We start from the raw sequence: 19835 nt of genomic DNA on the forward strand, positions 1-19835 counted from the left end.
CATGTGGTAGTACTTAGATGTGGTTCTCTACGAAGATAGGTCCTATTTTATTAATTTTTCTTGCAAACACTTCTAGAGGCAGAGTGTTGAAATGAATGAAACCTCATGAGACAGACAGCATTGCTTAAAGTGCTTGAGTTGGTTACATTAAAAAAAAACAAAGATACAGATTATTTTAAATAAAAACTACAAGCTTTTTTTTTAAAAGCAACAAAATCAAGTGAATGCCACACACAGTCACTATTTTGGTTACAGAAATAGGAGCCAAAAATAAGTTAATGTAATACTAGAAAACAGAAATTTAATTAGGCAGAAAAATAGGCAATAATTTTCTCTGGCCCATGCCATTTGCATGAGCTAATCACAATGGTGCTGGCCAACGCCTTGACCAGGTAACAGCAAACCAGGAGAAAACATTTAGTGCACAATATTTTTAATACACATGAATATACAAAATTGATCAAAATGAAATGTTTAAAAGATAAAATCCATCCATAATAAAGCTACACTCCAGTATCTAAAATAAGCCTTAATCGCCAGTTAGAACACACTTTCGAGTTAGACATGCCCGTGAGATCAAGGGTACCCATGAAAACAAACGCACAGGGACCATCTCTGTCGTTTTCCATTAGTCCGGAATATAGCCAGGACTGTAAAGCACATGGGGATGGCTCCCTATTCAGACTGACACCCTGATTGCATTATCCCTGGCTCTCTTCAAGCCAGTCTACCTGATGATGGCTTGGAATGGAGAAAACACATCAATGGGACAGCATTACACGCGTCACCATTTTACTAAAGTTTGCTTTGAAACGGAAGATTTTAGCATACTGTACCAGCATCTAGATGTTAAACTAAAAAAAACCAAACATCTCATTTTTTAAAAAAGTTTTTAAGTCTCTTTAAAGATACTGTAATTTCTTTTTAAATACCCAGCAATTACAGAAAATAAGAGAAACACAGCAGGCTTACTTCTCCTGCTGGAGAAAGCACATACAAACCCCCATCTAGGGGACAGGTGCTGGGTCTTTGTGCTATCGCTGTGACCTTGGGTGGTCTCACGTGCTCCGCCTCCACTGTCATCCCCTGCTTGACGCTGGGAACCAGAGACGGCAAGTTAGAACATGATTTTTCGATGAAAAGAGAAATGATGGGGGTGGGAGGATGGAACAGAGCTGCCTCGAGTTTGTTTTCTTTACTGAGAAAGAGGTAAATAATTACCAGATAGTCCTACGTTTTAGAAACCGATGGCGTGTTGATGGAGATTTGTATTTGGTCCTTTTCCAATCTTTTAGCCCTGCACCGCAACCAGCTGAAGGTTAGTGCAATAGTCTCCATGCTTATCTCTTTCTATTCCAAAAACCTCTTCATGAATACTGAATTTTAACCTACCTTTATTTTTTTTAAAAAAAAAAAAAAAAGCAATGACTTTGGTTACATTACTGGGGAAAGCTTTATGTGTTCACCAAAAAAAGGAAGGAAGGAAGGAAGGAAGGAAGGAAGGAAGGAAGGAAGGAAGGAAGGAAGGAAGGAAGGAAGGAGGGAAGGAGGGAAGGAGGGAAGGAGGGAAGGAGGGAAGGAAGGAAAAGAAAAGAAAAATGTGCTGAACCTTATAATAGCATTTGGGCTTCCAATTGAACATTTTTGTTTAATAAATTAGCTTCAAGAGTTGTTTGAAAGACAATTTTAATAGCTTTTGTCCTATGACCAGTTCCAAATGTATTAGAAACCAATAATCACTTTCTTAACCTGTGTAAGCCACAGTCAAATATATGGGCTGGACGTGGGACCAACATTTCCCTCCACCAATCACTTCCATCTAGAAAGTCCTCTCTTCAATGAATAAAGGTCCACCTCCAAGGTAAGTGATTAATAAATATGCTTCATGGGGTTGGGGGGGGGAGACAAAGTATTTATAAATATGCATTTGCCTCTAACCAAAGCAAGGCCCATTTTACCACTTGCAAAAGACAACAATATGAAATGACCCTGTTCCGCCTTCTCCAGGGAAAGCTGAAACACCTCCGTTCAAGCATGATCAAATGAAAGATCGGCATGCTTAAGTTCTGAGCCCTAAACAGTTCAAGATAGTTCAAAAATAAGAAGTCCAGTTTTCACCTAGATAAAGTGCTATCCTCAAATGGCCACTGACATCTTCAACTGCAGTTTGAGTTCACATTTCGCCAAGAGTTTGCATGTTCATCCGCCAATGTGTTAGGTCACAACATAACACGTTCACAGTATATTCTAGTGTATGGAAGTCAGCTGACGTCCCAAAGGAGGCCAAGATCTATGACTCATTGTAGGAAAACTAAGATTAACTCAACAGTAAAACACCAAATCAACCCTTTTGATAAAAGGTACCAATATTCAAATGCTCTAATAAATACACACATAACAAAAGGAAAAATAGTGAGATGAGGGTCTCCCAGGAAACTGTCTTGTCAAGCACTCTAGGAATCTGAGCCAGAGAACCAGCCGCCATCTTGTTCATCCCTCCACCCACCCCCTAACACTTCCTGTGACCCCTTTCACCATCCACTAACTCCAGCATTCCCTTCAGGGAGAGTTTTGTTTTAGCCCCAGAACTCACCAGTGCCCCCGTAAACTGACTGAATATGGGTTTTTTGCTTTTGTTTTTTAAATAAAAAAGTGAAGCTGTACAATCTGCTGATGGTTGTCAAGGTGAACAGGGTTTCTGATTCATCTTCCTCATCTAGGAAGAAGGTTGGCATTAACTGACTAACGAGAGAGATGTGCCAGAGGCGGCCAACTGGTATCTCAACCTCAATACCGTTGATGGCAACCCATCAGCAGAACTGGAAAGATCGCTTGGAAAAACTTAGCAGTGCCAGATCCGAGAAAAACACAACCACAGGGCCTGACAGAAGGACACGGTCACTGAAAAGGGACAGCACTGCACTGCTTCCCAGAAACCTGGCTTTTGGTAGAAAGATAAGTAACTTTTCACTATCAGCAAAAACATCTTCCTCTTGGCTTTGTCTGCCCTGAGCTTCGTAGTCGTAGCCCCTGGGATCTACCAGCTAGGTAAGCACAGTTGGGTGCAAACGCTGACCACCATCGACAGCCTTGCTTCACCCTGTTCCAAGGCAGAGGATGATCTTGGCATCGACGTCACTCGTGTTTAAACATTTTCACTTGCACAAACTTAAAGCTATGGTTGCAGCCTTAACGGGTGCACATCTATTCCCTGCCGTCAGAGGAGGCAGGCAAGCTAACAACGGGTAGCAACGCTTCCAGGGATATGTCAAAGGAATGCATGGGAAGGAGACCCCGGAAACCATTCGGGAAGCCAAACAAACACTCCAGATGGGCTGTGACATTTACAGACGAAGTCACTCTAGCTTAGTCAGACATGACAAGCGGCATAACATTCATCTCAGTCTTTGAATCAGCAATGGTTATTCATCGACATCTGACTGGAAACTGACTGCAGTTCACTCTGCCTCAGACCAGAACAAACCCAGGAGTAGTGCTGCATGTAGAAACACAAAGGAAGGAAGGTTAACACTGTCAGACCAATGGGCATCAGTGATAACGCTAGTGGGCCGCGGGGTGGGGGGAGAGGAAGGTCTGCAGAGAAACGAGGCTCTAGTGCTTTGAGTATTTCCCCGCAGGAATTAGTCCCACGCTCCTCTAGGTTATTCTCTCGATTGATAGAATAAAATATATCCAGATTCTGAATTCTTTGATATATCTGACGTCAGACCATAGAATTCTTCAATAGCTTGAGCATCTATTTTCTGCAATGAAGAAAAAAAAATATTGTAATTATTTCTTACAATTCCTGGGCAAACAAAATCTAAAATGTAAGAAATATGAGTTGGTGTAAAAGCGCAATTAGGTACCTTTGAGGGCAAATGGTTAATTCTGTATATTTGACAGACGCAAACTGATGAGGGAAAAAAACTAACCCTTTCATCTAACCATAACTGTTCATAGATGTCCTTTAAAAAAATTTAGGAAGTCTGTCTTTCAGATAGTAATCTGAGGGGTCTGTGAAGAACCCCCATTCTTATCAGAGTTCATTCCCTTAGGTGTCTACTCTACAGCTACCCTAGCAGGCTAAAACAGATCCCACCTTTGAGGGTAGAATTTATAATATTCCTTTACAAAAAAAGAAAAAAGGAAAAATAAATAAATACCTGACGTACATAGCTGTGATCTAAATATTTCCTTACTACTGACAAGCAGGGTTATTTTAGGTACCATTTACAACAGCTGCCCACCCCAAACCCCTTCTTTACCCTGTACCCATGGCAGAGCAACCTGCATACCCACCTCTACAATGTCGTCGTCGAACAACAGCCAGAAGCCATGGCTCTTCACAATGGTGATGTAATGTCCACGGTTCGGACCGCTGGAAAAGAATGAAGGAGAGAAAGTCACCAGGTAAATAGTCCCTTCTTTATAACGCTCCAATTATCAATGCAAAAATCTAATGTCATCAAGTCGAGCAGGAACACTGGCAACCGGAGATGGAGGCAGGAGGTCCAATCCAGCCTGGGCACTACAGAGATATGCCGCTTCCGAATTAAAAGACTGTGTACCAGCTTTGGTCAAAGTGTACAATTTTGCAGAGCACTGGGCGCTGGGACTACGCTGATCATGGGGGGAAGGGAGGTACAGTGCAGAGGCCCAGTGGGGAAAGCATGCATTCAAATGCAGTTAACATTAGGAATTACTGCCAGGCAATGGGAGTGCACACCTTTAATCCCAGCACTTGGGGGGCAGAGGTAGGCGGATCTCTGTGAGTTCCAGGCCAGCCTGGTCTACAGAGTGAGTTCCAGGACAGGCTCCAAAGCTATACATAGAAACTCTGTCTCAAGAAACAAACCAACAAATAAATATTTTTTTAAAAAAAAATTAGGAATTACTGTGTACCTACTACACAGAAAAACAGTGAGCAAGACAAAGTCCCTCTCCCTTCTCTTGGGACTTGGTGTTATAGGTTGAATGTGAACCCCAAAGTTTATGAGTTATTCATTTACTTCTTGGTCCTCCACCCACATGAGAGTGTACCTGTTACAGAGGTCAGGCCCCTTTCCCCTGTCTTGGACTCTTTCCCAACATGATATCTTCTACCATGTCCTAGTGACAAGAGAACTCAGAAAGCAGTTCTGAGACTTTCAACTTACCCACCTAAAAAAACTATGCGCCAAATGGCCCGGGTTATATAAAACTTACTCAGATGAGTACTTTGCTATAATAGTACAAAAGAGTAAGGTGCCGGGTGGGGTCCCATCGGCTATAAACAAACCAACCACATAAACACACGGGAGAAGGGCCATGATGCTGGGGAAGCAGCACTAAAGGAGGGAGGCAGGGCTGGGGGAGAGAAGTCATGTGATGGTCTGAGGGACGCTCCAGCCAAGTAGAAAGCAAATACATACCATCGATTCAGAACAGCTGGAGAGGACAAAGCGGAGAGAGGGTCAAAGGGACAGACCTTCCCTGCCCCACATCACAGTAGCTAAGAGCTCTGCCTCTGCCCTGAGCACACCAGGGAGATGCCATGGAATTCTTACCAGAGGCATTATTTGCTTTACGCTTCGGAAGTATGTTACGATGCATGACTGCATACGCTAAGATGCGTGGCTCTATATACTATGCACTCTGAAAAGCAATGGGAGGAAGTAACTTCACAGTTGCATTAGATTGATACAAAAGGGAGACTTTAATCCTAAATCTAGAATTGCTTTTTAATGTACATATTGCTAAAGTTGAAAAACTGACTCTTTGCCCCTCATCACTTACCGTGTGTGTGGGGGGGGAGAACATGTATGCACATGGGTGCACGTATGTGTGTATGTAAACCAGAGGTTGATATGGTGTCTTTACCAGTTGAACATTCTGGATAGCTCTCTTGCTCAGGGAATTCCCTGTTTCTAGCTGCCAAACCCTGGGATGATGGGCAGGCTGCCACACCTACTTGTCCTCATTCTTGTGGGGCGAGCACTTTATACATAAGCCATCACCCCACCCCTCATTTACAGTCTCTACACACAAGATGCCGCAGACGCTCAGTGGTCCCTGGCTCTCCCACCAGCTACTTCTGTCTCCCGAGCTCCAGCCTGCTGAGCTCCTGTCCCCACCACCTGTCATCCACTCGTGCATGGCCCCCGCCTCTGTCTTAACTCTGCCTAAACAGGGCCTCTTCTACACTTGTTGTCATGGTCCATCCCACCCACTCAGCCTCCCCACACGGCCCTTCACTGGCCACCATCCTTGAACCAGCATCCTTCATCCCCTTCTCCTTCCACTTCCTGCTTCCGAATCAGAGCACTGATCAGCATCCTAAGTTACCCGGCAGAGGCTGAGTTTCGGTGACGCAGGCCACAGTATATGCACGTGCCCATCTTCCCCACCAGGCTCTACACCTGGTAAGGGCAAGACCCATGTTGTGCCTTGTGTTCACTGTTTTGATATGTTCGTATGTTCAGATCCTGACAGAGAACCCAGGAAATAAAGAGTTCAGACCCCCAGAAGCCATCCACCCCCTACCCACGTCAGTCCCATCATATATAAAGGAATGGACTTCCTTTACAGGGAGATGGAAACAGCTGTTTATAACAAGTGAGAATTAGTTCTCAGAGTCCCTTGTAGCCAGGACTGCTGAGACCTGAAACTGGTGATTCCAGAGTCCGGCCTCCCCAGGGATCTGCCTTGCCCTCGATGGTCTTCCCGAGAATAGAATTGGGCCCTGAAAGTTAAACTAAAGTGTTCAAGCACCCTGCCCATCAGTACCTCTACTTCCTCCTTGCCCAACCTCCCTGGAACTTCTTGCTTGTCCACTCTCTCGTCCCTACCCATGATGCTCACCAATCCCCAGGCTCTACCTGCCCAAGATCTCTTTTTCTCCACTGCACTGTGGGGCCCCCTGTGCTCAGGACCTGGTACTGCTCGCTGGAGCCCTATGTTCTTTAGACAAATAACCACCGGAACCGTTCCGTGGAGCACAACTAGCCACTAAATAAACCCAACTTCCTGAGAAGAAAACGTCTAGCATCCTGAAGTGGCATGCTGAGGACAGAATACAGGGAGTGTCAGCTGTGAAGTCGTATCTGATGCCATCCTCCCCATGGCTGGGAGAAAGTCAGCAGCCCATTCCTGACATGGTGACGGTGGCACCTAAAGTATATCCGCAGTCTCCAAACCAGGCAGAGAGGAAAAGACAATTGCAATATGATGTCCTGCGAGCCAAAACCCACACTCACGGGGACCCTGTCCCCCTCCCAAGAGAGAACGAGCACCTATTTAGCCACCCCGACCAGAGGAAGAATGGACAGGTGAATTTTTAATATTCTTTTCCCATGGTTATACCAAATGTGGATTTTTTTTAATATGCAAAGAACGTTCAGGAAAGCCCTTTGCTTCATCAAACCTAGAGGCTTCCTTTCTCTGTCTCCTGTAAATCCTACTGTAGAACATGGAAAAATCCTAGCAGGTAGACTTGCCTGACGACTTGAGTTCAATTCCCCAGGATACACTCGACAGATGGAGAGAGCCAGCTAACACTGGCTGACTTTGAACATCTACTCTCATGCTGAGGTGCACACACACACACTAAATACTGTGATCTTTCTTTTGAAAAGGGTTGTGGTGTTTTGTTTTTTTTTTTAAATAGAATTGGGAACATGCTGAAAGTTTCATAAAAACATTTTTAAGAACGGATTTCTGATTAATCAAAATGTCACAAAATTATTACATCTAATCTATTGCTTCCAGGTTTGATTCATACATATTAAAATACATTTCAGATCGTGATTTTTATATATACACATGAGCATATATTATGCATGTGTGGTTTTCTATATTTAATTTGTAATTACGTGTGTCTGTGTGCCTGGGGCTGAGGCCAGAAAAGTGTTAGCTCTTCTGGAGTCGAAGTTTCAAGGGGTTATGAGCCACTTGACACTGGTGTTGAAATTAAGTTCGGGTCTGGAAAAGCAGCACACTCGTTTAACTGCTGAGTCATCTTGCTAACACCTACACATAGCTTTGTAAAACATAAAATCTGGGGTGGTACGAAAGATGGCTCAGAAGTCAAGAGAACCCAAGTTGGGTTCCCAATACCCACGGGAAGTGACTTACAGACATCTATAACTTCAGTTGGAACTCGCATCCACACGCCCACATGCAGACACACACCTATATATAATTAAAATAAAAAATAAATCCTTAAAATATACAAAGAAAATCATAGCATAAGCATTTATTTTTCCATGTTACTTTAAACCCATCACCTGCATCATTTCTATGCAAAGGGGATGAAATTACTTCCTGTAATGATGGAACATTTGGATTATCATTGTTCTCATGTTATTTCATGTGCATTTATAGGTCTGACTGTGAACAGGCCTGTGCCCCATACTGACATGTTCTTTTCTTAACGACATCATACATGGGTCAGGAGTACTATATTACATTGCCTAGTCTTTGAGTTAAGTACCCTTGATGACGACCACATGGTGAAATCAGGTAACATTGTATATCTTAGGATACACCTCCAGATTAAGCATTTCTGCATATTTTGGGGGTGATCAATATGAATTTGTGTGGCAAAAGGACTACTGCATTCCTGTAAGGGCATAGCTGGGTCTATCTTGATGAAGGGATGATGTGGGAAGGTCACTGGTTAATTAATAAAGAAACTGTTTGGCCTAATAGGTTAGAACATAGGTAGGTGGAGTAAACAGAACAGAATGCTGGGAGGAAAAGGAAGTGAGGTAAGACGCCATGCCTCTGATCTCCAGGGCAGATGCGATGAAGCAAGCCGCCAGGTCAGACATGCTCAATCTTTCCCGGTAAGACTGGTGCTACACAGATTACTAAATATGGGTTAGGCAAGATGTTGAGAATTAGCCATTAAGAGGCTAGAACTAATGGGCCAAGCAGTGTTTAAAAGAATACAGTTTCCGTGTAATTATTTCGGGGTATAAGCTAACCAGGCGGCCGGGAGCCAGGTGGTAGGAAAGCAGCCCACAGCTCCCTTCAACAAAGGGACGAATCCTATATTTATCACAGAAACCTGTCCCCCAGCCCACTTTACCTTCCACAGTGAACAACGACAGCGACCAGGTCATACATGCGGTCCAGGTTCACAGCATCGCTGGAGGTGTTGAAGAGTCGGAGCTCCAGAGGGAAGACCACCCGGTAAGACAGTTTGGTGTACCTGTGCAACTGCTCCATGTACTTGAACCTCTTCAGGTGCAGGGCCAAAATCATAGGCAGCTTTTTTACCCTCATCCTAAGAAAGGGTGGAACAGAAAACCATTTGTGGCCAATGCCCAGTAGAGGAAGAAAACACACTATTGCCTACACAAACAAGAGCAGGGAGGGGCCCGGCAAGTATCCAGACTTTCCACAAGCAGAAAGGTGTGCTTGTTTACGGAGACCAGCACACCCTGCAGCCTTGGCTAACCCAAGTAAGAGAAAAGCACAACCGAGCATCTCCATGCGGTCACAGCAGACATTCTCTTGCCTTGCCTCTGCCTGCAGAATGGAATGCATGTAGACAGTCCACTCCCCAGTATCCTCCGGACAGGAGGGCTGAGAAATGAAGGAAAGGGAGCTGGGAAAAGGACCAGGCAAAATGATCCAGATAGAACTTCAGGCGCTAAAGACCCACAGGAGGAAGTTTCTGGCACATAACTGGGCATCAAACACCATGAAGTGCCAGGCTCCTGCCCACTCCTCACTCTTGTGATTTTTGTGCCATGGTTCTCGCCGTCAGTGTTTACAGAGTATATGGGTGACTTTAGGGCTATTTTCACAAACTAAACTCCAAGATCCTCGTTACATTAGTAAATTGGAGGGTGGGGGCTATGGTCAAGTTTGAATAAGGCTTCCTACCATTCAAAAGCCTCCACAGAGAATAGTGCATTGAAGGTTTTTAGAACTACTGCCCTGGAGGAATAGTTCTGGTCCCAGCCTTACATAAACAGCTTCCCCGCCCCACTATCTGACCATTAATTAACATTCCTGGGCAAACTATCACACAGGAACAGATCATATAGATAACATGGCGAGTGTGAAAAGCACCCTGTTCTCTTTGCCCAACCCTAACCCTACCCACACTGGTCAATGTGTTGAATTAGCACAAACACCGCTGGACATGTGCACATTTTAGTATGCATTGTTCAAAAGGGACCGATTCCAAGAGATTATTTCTTGAGGTATCTACTAAGGCAAAAAGGCCTCTTCACAAAAATAAACAAAATCCAAACATCTCTAGGGACAGGCATGATGGTACATGCCTTATAATCCCAATGCTTGGAAGGAGGTGGAGACAGGAAGAGGGCAAGTTCTAGACCAGCCTGACCCTGCTTCATAAAAACAAATCAGTAGATAAATAGTAATTATAGGAAACCTCCATATTTCACAAAAATATATGTCATTTTAATACATGAAATTTCCCAGTTGAAGAGAAAATACCTTCATGCCATACAGGTAGACCCAGGCTGCCTGAGGCAGAGAGAGTGAGCGCCTCAAGATGGGAGCAGAGTCAATGTATCTGCTGCCTGCTACAGGGGTTGGCCTTGAAGGAAGATATGTGTGGGTAGGGTAGAGGGTGAGAGAGGCAAGGCAGAAAAATCATCAACTTCAGGTCTAGAGCCTCCGTTTTAGAGGGCACCACTGAGTATCTATGAGCTACCTCAAAATCTCCAAAACAGACAAGATAAACTTATCCCAAATATGAGTTCACAGGAAGATTAAACTTTCTGAGGATAGGGAACAGCTAGTTAGTTCAGAACATCCAAGAGTTGTAACTGGCAGGTACTGGCAAGAAAAAGATGGGATCGTTTTATTTCATTTTGGTTTTTGTTTGCTTGCTTTGGTTTTTCAAGACTGGGTTTCTTTGTGTATCCCTGTTCCTCCTACTAAATGCGTAGTTGCCTCAGAGGTCCTTATTAAACAACAGATACTTTTTAAATCTCTGGCTGTAAAGAAGAGGGCCAAGGTCCACAGCCAAAAGCAACAATGTTGCCTGTATTGTGTGCCGTGCCCGATGAAAAGTACCTTGTATAGTTTGTCTTTAATCCCAAGGAGGCAGTGAGCGTATCTGATCCCCACTTGCTTACCAATATGGGATCTGGCACACTTGGTATTTGTTGAGGATTAAAAGAAGGAGCAAACTGACAAACAGCAGGACAGCGTTCCCATCCGGGCTTTCTTGATGAGAAGGTCACTGACTCCCAGGCCCTGTGAAGCTGAGATCCCTTCTGACAGGAGCCACCCCCTCCCGCCCCTCTTTTCTCCCCACCCTCCCACTCCCCCACCCCCACTTGGCCCCTCACACACCTCTTCTGAGCCTCCTGTTTGCTGCAACACGTCTCACAATAATATTTTTGTTCGCTACACAGCGTTTCTGTGTTGCTGAAGTCTCTGTAGAGAAAAATATTTTCACCTTTTAAAAAAGTCCAGACGCACTTAATGTCCCACATTTAAAGTCCCCTATTACCTGAAGGGTAATTTCCAAGTGAACGTGAAGAAAACAATAATCACAAAAGAGCCTTCTTAAGGCTGGGACTGCCACGCCATTAGAACATGTCTACAGGCCTGGGCTATGGCTTCGCCATGAGCGGTTTGGAAATAAAGCTTGATGTAAGCCAGGCATGTTGGCACACACCTCTAACCCCAGTACTCCGGAGACTAAAGGCAGGAGGTTGGGGCGTTTGAAGCCAGCCTAAGCTACACTTTGAGTTCAAAAGCAAGCCCTGTCCCCAAACAAAGCCAAACAAAATTGTATTTAAGGAGACCGGGACAGATACACACTAAAGTTTCTAACAGACTCAGGAGGGAGGGGGAAAGTCAATGTTCAGTAATAATAACAATACTTGTAGGCAGAAAAATATAATCTACAGCAAAAGCCTACTCTTACATCATGAGGTCCCCAAAAGGAAACCATAAAATCCAAAGCGACATTTCTATGTTAAGTAAAAATGGCATCTCAGTGGTCCCATGTCTCAAAGATCAGAACTAACTATACACAACTGCCTTTCTAGCCAGCTAAGAAAACCCTAAGAAGACTCTGGGGGTTTAGCGTAGGTGGCAGAGTACCTGCCTAGCACACGCCTGCGGCCCTGGGATCCATCGGTAGAGCTGTGTAACCCAGGTGTGGTGCTGCGCGCCTGTAATCGTTACATTAGGGAGGGAGAAGCAGGAGGAGCAGGGGTTCCAGCTCACCCACCACCTAGAGAGTCTGAGGTCAGTGTAGGCTACACCTCACACACACATACACACACACACTCGCTTTCACACTCTTACACACACTCTCGCATACACTCTCTCACACTCTCACACACACTTGCACTCTCTCACACAAACTCTCTCACACACTCCCACACTCTCACACACACTATCTCACACTCACACACTTGCATTCTCACACAAACACACTCGCACACACACACACTCTCACACATACACTCTCACATATACACTCGCACACAAACACTCGCACACATACACACACTCTCATGCATACACTCTCACATATACACTCTCACACACACTCACACTCTCACAGACACACACACTCTCACATATACACTCTCACACACACTCACACTCTCACAGACACACACACTCTCACATATACACTCTCACACACACTCACACTCTCACAGACACACACACTCTCACATATACACTCTCACACACACTCACACACACACTCTCACATATACACTCACACACACTCTCTCACATACTCTCACACACACACTCACATATACACTCTCACACACACTCACACACACTCACGCACACACTCACGCACACTCTCACATATACACTCTCTCACATATACTCTCACACACACTCTCACACACTCTCTCTCACATATACACTCTCACACATACACACACTCACATACTCTCTCACACACTCTCACTCACACACACTCTCACACACACACTCTCACTCTCTCACACACTCTCACACACTCTCAACACACTCACACATACTCACACACTCACATACTCACACACACTCGCACACACTCTCTCACACACACTCTCACTCACACACACTCTCACACACTCACGCTCTCTCACACACTCATGCACTCTCACATACACTCTCACTCTCACACACACTCACGCTCTCTCACACACACTCACTCTCACACACACACACTCTCACACACTCTCTCACATACTCACACACTCCCACACACATACTCTCACACACACTCTCACATACTCACACACACACTCTCTCACTCTCTCACACACACTCTCACACTCTCACACACATTCCCTCTCTCTCTCTCTCTCACACACACACACACACACACGTGCGTGCGCGCGCAGCAAAGACTTTCCACCCACCCCTGTTCTCCCACACGCCCCATGAGAAGAAGCACTTTAGTCAACTGCCTTTTAAAAACAAAGGCCAGGCCTGGAGGGATGGCTCAGCCATTAAAGGCTGGGCTCACAACCAAAAAACAAAGGCCACTGTAGCTGTCTGGGTATAATCTCATCAGAAGGTCCTGCCTGCTTCTTAGAGTTTTCAGTTTCTAAATGCCGCAGCCTTTTTTCATTCTTCTCTGGATCAACTCTGCATTTCTGTGATCGGCTTCATCGTGCAGTTTCGAAAATGCCTGTTGACACGTCCTTCTTTACACAGTCTCCCAGAATCAGAATGATCAGGTTTTATTAAGCAGAAATTGGTGCTAATGCTCTGTCACTTACACAGTACACATCAAAAGGAAGTCATTACCCATTTGCTAAATTTCCAGATAGCTGCTAGGTCCTGGGGATTTGGAGAAGAACTATACTCAGACAGAGACAGCGCAAATAAGTGTAGCTAAGTCAAAACCACTAGAGGTGATCCCCTGCTAAGACCCTCTCCTAAAGTTTCCTCCTGCAGTCCATCCCACACCACAGGCCCTGGCCATCGGACCCCCGACTCCTACTCTACTCTGCCTCTTCCTGATCCGGCCACCTGGGCCACCTGGGCCACCTGGGCCACCTGGGCTTCCTGGGCATTGGGGTGCCCTCAGCAATGAGAGGGCTTTCCAGAGGCCTCCATGGCTGGGAAGGCTAACTATTCAGAACTCAGTGAACCACCCCTTCTCCACACTGGATTTGCCTGACCACTTAAGGAACCCCGCCAGGCTCTGATTCCACTGTGGTTGGCTTTCTTTCATTTGCTTGTTTTGTTGTTAAAGGTGTGTGTGTGTGTGTGTGCACACGTATATACTGCACAGGGTCCAGAAGAGGGCATCGGATGCCTTGCTCTCCTCAAATCCCTTTGAGGTAGGTACTCTAACCAAACCCAAGGCTCATGTTTTCTCAGCTGGTCCTAAGATCCAGCCATCATACTGCCTCTACACACCTCAGAGCTGTGATTACCTGCATGCACAAGATGAGGGTTTTATTACCTGGATGCTGGACCCTAATTCTGAGTCTCGGTATTACATAGTGAGTGCTCTTAAAAAGAGCAGAGAGAGATCTTGTCTGTTTTGTTCTCTGGTAGATATCCAGCCTGATCCTGATGAACAAATGAATGAATGAATGAACGAAAACAGAAGAATAAAGTCCAGGATGGAAAGCAGAGAGAAAACAAATGTGTACTGGAATAATCCAGGTATTTCACTGAGAGGCAATGGCCAAGTCAGGTTCTCACAGGAGGAGGCATGTCAGGGAGACACAGATGTAAGGCCCAACACGTGGGTGTGTGCGAGGGCCACAGCACAGCCTCAGGTATTACTCGGAAGCTGCACGGCCCCCACAACTCAGTGGCTCCCGAACAGGCCTCAGCACAGGACGGACACACAATGAGACCGCTGCTTTCAACAGCACTACAGAGAAAGGCTTGGAAAAGTTGGGAGGTAAGGAAATCCTTGACAGGCAATCAGGACGAACCACCAGGTTCCAAGTCCTTAGAGAGCAATCAGACTCAAACGCAGCTAAATGAGGACCTCACCGAGTAACTGCTGTGGAAATTTTGCTTGGGAGTGTTTCCTTGATCAGAACAATCAAAGAAAGCACAGCAAAGAGCAAGGAACCACGTGCATTTCCATCTTAAAAACCAAACATGCTTTGTAGGCGGAGATGGGATAAAATACAGCAGAAGCTCTCACTGATTGAGCATCCCCAGTCTCAACATCCGAAACACTTCTAGCCCCATGCATTTGGATGAATGTATTGATTTAAAGGCCCAGTTTAAAAAGGCCACCACCCTCCCCAGTCCCCGCTGGTCGGAGGCACAATGCCACAAGAAGAACCGTGACTGCTGTCTTGACAGTGAACCTGAAAAATGGACAGGGAAGGTAGGTCCGAAGGGCTGGCCTGGCAGTGGCGGAAGCAGAGCAGCCCTGCAAGGTCACCCTGGTGGCTCTTAGAACATCTGTGCTGCACATCTGTGCTGCACATCTATCAATGCAGGGGCTGAGGCAAGGAGGACCAAGGGTTCAGGGCCAGCCTGGAATGCCTAGGGAGGTTCTATGCTCACAACAAGATCAAAATAATAACAAAGCAAACAAGAAAGGTTGGGGGAGGTTTTCCAAAGCCGAAGAGTCCGGAGGCATCGGAGAGATCTTTCTAGAACTTGGAATAAATTTCTGATGCACGGAGAAGACTGAGGAAGGACAGAGTGCTCTGTGTTGCTTTAAAAAGGGTCGTAGTAGCAATCAAACACTATTTTAAGATTCACCATGGGAACAAATCTAATAAGAAATGCATACCTTTATAAAGAAATTTGAAAGCTTCCCGGAGACACCCCCAGCCTGGGTAAGTGGAGGAAAACTGTTCCTGGGTGGGAAGGTGTTCCCATATTACAGACACCTAGCATGCCCAAGGAACGTGCAGATTTTTAATAGTTTCAATTAAGATACTTGTTTCAAAATAAAGTTTTTATTACATTTGATTTTCATTATGTGTGTATATATGCATGCAGACATGCAGATGTGGAGGTCAGAGGACAATTTATGGAACCTAGGCCTCAGCTTCCATCAGATGGGACCTGGAGATTGAGCTCAGGTGGCGAGGCTTGGCAGAAAGCGTCCTTACCTACTGAGCCACCTCGCCAGCCTCAATTAAAATCATAACCGAGTCAATAAAATAGGCCCAGCACTGAAGAGTGTTATTTTTGTTCCCCCCCCCCCTTCTCCTCCTAGACCCAACCAAGGCCACACCTTCCTTCTCTCCTTAGAGAACAGGCAAATAAGCAAACAAACCAGAATTTTAAAAAAGAAAGAAAAAAATACAACACACAGACACACTCAAAGAAGTAACAAAAAACTCAGAAACCATAATATAGAAGCAAAAGACTAGTAAGATTAAAAAATAAAGAATAAACCTGCCCAAACAAAGCAACAAGAGCAAAAAAAAACCAAAAAAAAAAAAAATCTACAAAAATGCCACTGAGTTAGTGTGAGTTAGTTGGTCATCTGTGTTGTCCACTCTGAAGTGTGGTTTGTATATCCAGGGTGACTCCATTGGAGAGCAGCAATTTTTCCTTTGTAAGTGGGTGTCAATTAGAGAGAAAGCTTCTTGGTTAGGGTGGGAGCGCACATGCACCCTCGAGAAAATCCTTAGGCAATGTCTCTGATGATCGCCATGACACTGAGGAGAAGCACACTGGGGTAAACAGTGTCATAGCCCATGACCTGCCAGCGGTCGTGGGTTATGACAGGGCCAGGATGTGTACAGTGTCTCTGGCGGTGAGGCGTGTACACACACACACACCTGTAACCCGTGCTCCCTAGTGCTCGGAAGCTTTGTTCAGGGATCTAGATCGCCTATCCCACAAGCTAAGCACTAGAAAACGTGACATTAGGGGCCAAGAAGATGGCTCCGTTATTAAACTGCCTGCCTGTCTTACAAGCTTGCGGACCTGGCTTTGGTCCCCAGCCCTGGTGGGAAGGCACACATCTGTACCATGTGGCAGTGCTTGGGAGGGAAGTTAAAAGTCAGATCCTTGATGCTCCCTGCAAGTCAGCTTAGCTGAATTAGTACATTGCAGGGTCAGAGAGAAATCTCAACAACAAAGTCAAAAGCAAAGAGAAGAAACGGGAAGTTGTTGTGCTCTGAATGCCTTGCCACTTCCTGTGGCTGCTTCACAGAGCCTCAGCTTTGTCCTCTAAGGACTTTGTGATTCTGCTTTTTGAAGCTTTGTCTTGTTTGTAATTGTCTGTCTGTATTTGCACAAACGGTGGTGGGTGGGTTTGTGCAGGCGAGTGCAGGTTTGGCCACTGAGGCCAGAGGCTTCAGATTCCCTAGAACTGGAGTAAAAGGTGATTATGAGCTGCCCAACCAAAGCTGGGAACTGAACTGAGGTGCTCTGCAAGGGTAGCTAGTGTTCTTCACCGCTGAGCCATCTCTCCAATCCCAAGTGCTCCATAGTTTAAAGATTTATTTCTTATGCATCCGCACGCCAGAAGGGGGCACCATATCTCATTACAGATGTTGGGATCCACCATTCAGTTGCTGGGAATTGAACTCAGGACCTTTGGAAAGGTAGCCAGTGCTCTTAAGCCCTGCACCATCTCTCCAGCCCCAAGTGTTCCATTTTTTTTTTTTTTTTTTTTTTTGGTTTTTTTGAGACACGGTTTCTCTGTGGTTTTGGAGCCTGTCCTGGAACTAGCTCTTGTAGACCAGGCTGGTCTCGAACTCACAGACCTCTGCCTCCCGAGTGCTGGGATTAAAGGCATGCGCCACCACCGCCCGGCAAGTGTTCCATATTTTAAAGGCAATCTCAACCAATGCTCAGTTCCACCTTCTACTCACATGCCAGTCAAGGCCATCAGATCCCTCCAGATAAAGCCCAGGCAAGACTGTGTTCTACCATCTCAGAAATCCCACTGAGCTGCCAGGGTGGAGAGCAGCTCTTCCCGTTCTCCTGGATGGTAGCATGTAAATGGATACAGGTTCTAACCCTAAAGACCGTGTTTCTAGTGACATCCCACGCAGTGTCAACAGTGCTGCTGGGCCACTGATCTCAGTAAGAGAGCAAAGAGTTGGAACTGAGCTTCTCAAGGTTGGAGGCACCAGAATCACCAGAACATACATTCGAGACAGAAGAGCAGACTCTATGCCTCTCTCTTTGCTATTTTCTCAGATGAGTCTGCTATACACCCAAAACCTGAGAACCACTGACTTGAATGTTAGAGAAAGGAAAATAGAAAGAAAGAGGGGAATGGAGAGACAGAGGAACAGAAGAAGTACATCAGTATAGAGGTTCCTCAAAAGCAAACAAACTAAAATAAATGACCCAGCTTGCCACTCCTGGATTCATACCTGAAGGACTTTCGAGTCAGTATACCTCAGAGATACGCACATATCTATGCCAATTGCTATGCAGCGCACGGAACCAGCCTAACACCACAGAGACGCTTGCATGCCCATGCTGATTGCTACCAGATTCACAATAGGCAGAACCATCCTAGAAATCTATCGACAGATGAACAGATAAAGAAAATATGGTACATTTATACAACGGACTTTTACTCAGACGTAAGGAAGAATGAAATCATGATGTACAGGAAAATGAACAGCACTGGACATTATTATGTTAATCAGAATAAGCCAGATTCAGAAAGATGTTTTCCATATATGGAATCTGTGTGTGTGTGTGTGTGTGTGTGTGTGTGTGTGTGTGTGTGTGTGACTTGGAAACAGATAAAGACCTATGAAGGGAGCTCTAAGGGAAGGGAAGCAGGCAGGAGTACAGGAATACACAAAGCGATGAGACAGATGTGGCACAAAGCAGGACCAGAAAGAAGAGTACCGGAACCAAGAAAAGAGTAGGAGAGACAGCAAGGGTAGTTGTGTGTGTGTGGGGGGGGGGGGAGTAAATAAGAACAAAGTACAGTGTTTGAAAATGCCGTAATGAATACATTACTTTGTATCCTCACTAAAAAATTCATTAAAGAAAAAGAAATCTGTGCATGTCACACGCGTGGAAACTTCATTTGTCTCTAAACGAAGGTCACCTACGTAGAAGAGAGATCCGTGCCGCGAGCAGTAAGAATCACAGTGTGTGTACACTCGGGATGTAAACTGACTTTCTAAAACAGGTAGAAACAGGATTCCTAAAGATCCGTTTTCCCGGGGAGCAAGCTCTCAGAGGATTCAAAGGCTACTCTACACTGGCTGACATCTGGCCAAGAGAGGATTTCAAGAAAAAGAACGGAGAAATTCCTTTTAGGCGTGAGCTCTTAGAGGCGAGGTCAGGCTCTGTGAGGAGTCGCAGGAGAGGTAAAGGCACTCAAGGAGAAGAGTCAAAACTCTAGAAAGGCTTTGGAAGGACAATCAGGACAAACCAAACATAGTCGAAGTCTTTGCTGGAGGGCATGGGCACGGCTGAGCTTTATGAAGGGGTGGGGGAGGGGCTCACTCTTTCTCAGACTCCTCTCACTGGGCTGTTCCCCTGCCTAGGACACAGTACTGAGGTCTGAAGTCAGAGCTTTTGGCTCAGATAACACTGTGGATTTGTGGCTTCTCTAGGTCTGTTCTCTGGATGTTACTGTTATTTACGCTATTTCTCTGGAACAAAAATTCAGTGAGCACTCTGGAGTCTGTCGCCCACAGCCCTTCTGGAAGGAGAGGGCTGGCACTTAGTTCAGATCCCAGGACTTCAGCTTGACTCCTGAGCAGTCATTAAAGTAAGTGCAAGACAGAAACATCGCATCATAAAACACAGGGCATGCTAAAGAACTCTTCACTGAAACACAGACAAAACAAATTCAATCCGAATTGAGTCATGGAGGCCAGTGCCACTGTCCGTCCTCCCAATTCAAAGATTTTATTTATTACTTATTTATTCATTTATCTGAGTCCCGGCTATTATGGAACTATGTA

General features: G+C 45.3%; 1 protein-coding gene across 2 annotated transcripts in view; it reads right to left on the reverse strand.

Moving 5' to 3' along the window:
* Positions 1 to 281: 281 nt before the first annotated feature.
* Usp46 (ubiquitin specific peptidase 46) overlaps positions 282 to 19835 on the reverse strand; it is a 71830-nt gene continuing 52276 nt past the window's right edge. For both annotated transcript variants that reach the window (XM_057772235.1, XM_057772236.1), the window contains exons 6-9: positions 11326 to 11409; positions 9074 to 9271; positions 4303 to 4381; positions 282 to 3764 (exon numbers count right to left, since the gene is read on the reverse strand). In XM_057772235.1, the coding sequence (XP_057628218.1) occupies positions 3663 to 3764; positions 4303 to 4381; positions 9074 to 9271; positions 11326 to 11409 (463 nt within the window). In that variant the 3' untranslated portion in view covers positions 282 to 3662. The remainder of the gene's footprint in view (positions 3765 to 4302; positions 4382 to 9073; positions 9272 to 11325; positions 11410 to 19835) is intronic.

This window comes from Chionomys nivalis, chromosome 6 (genome assembly GCF_950005125.1).
Source record: "Chionomys nivalis chromosome 6, mChiNiv1.1, whole genome shotgun sequence".
Taxonomy (NCBI): Eukaryota; Metazoa; Chordata; class Mammalia; order Rodentia; family Cricetidae; genus Chionomys; species Chionomys nivalis.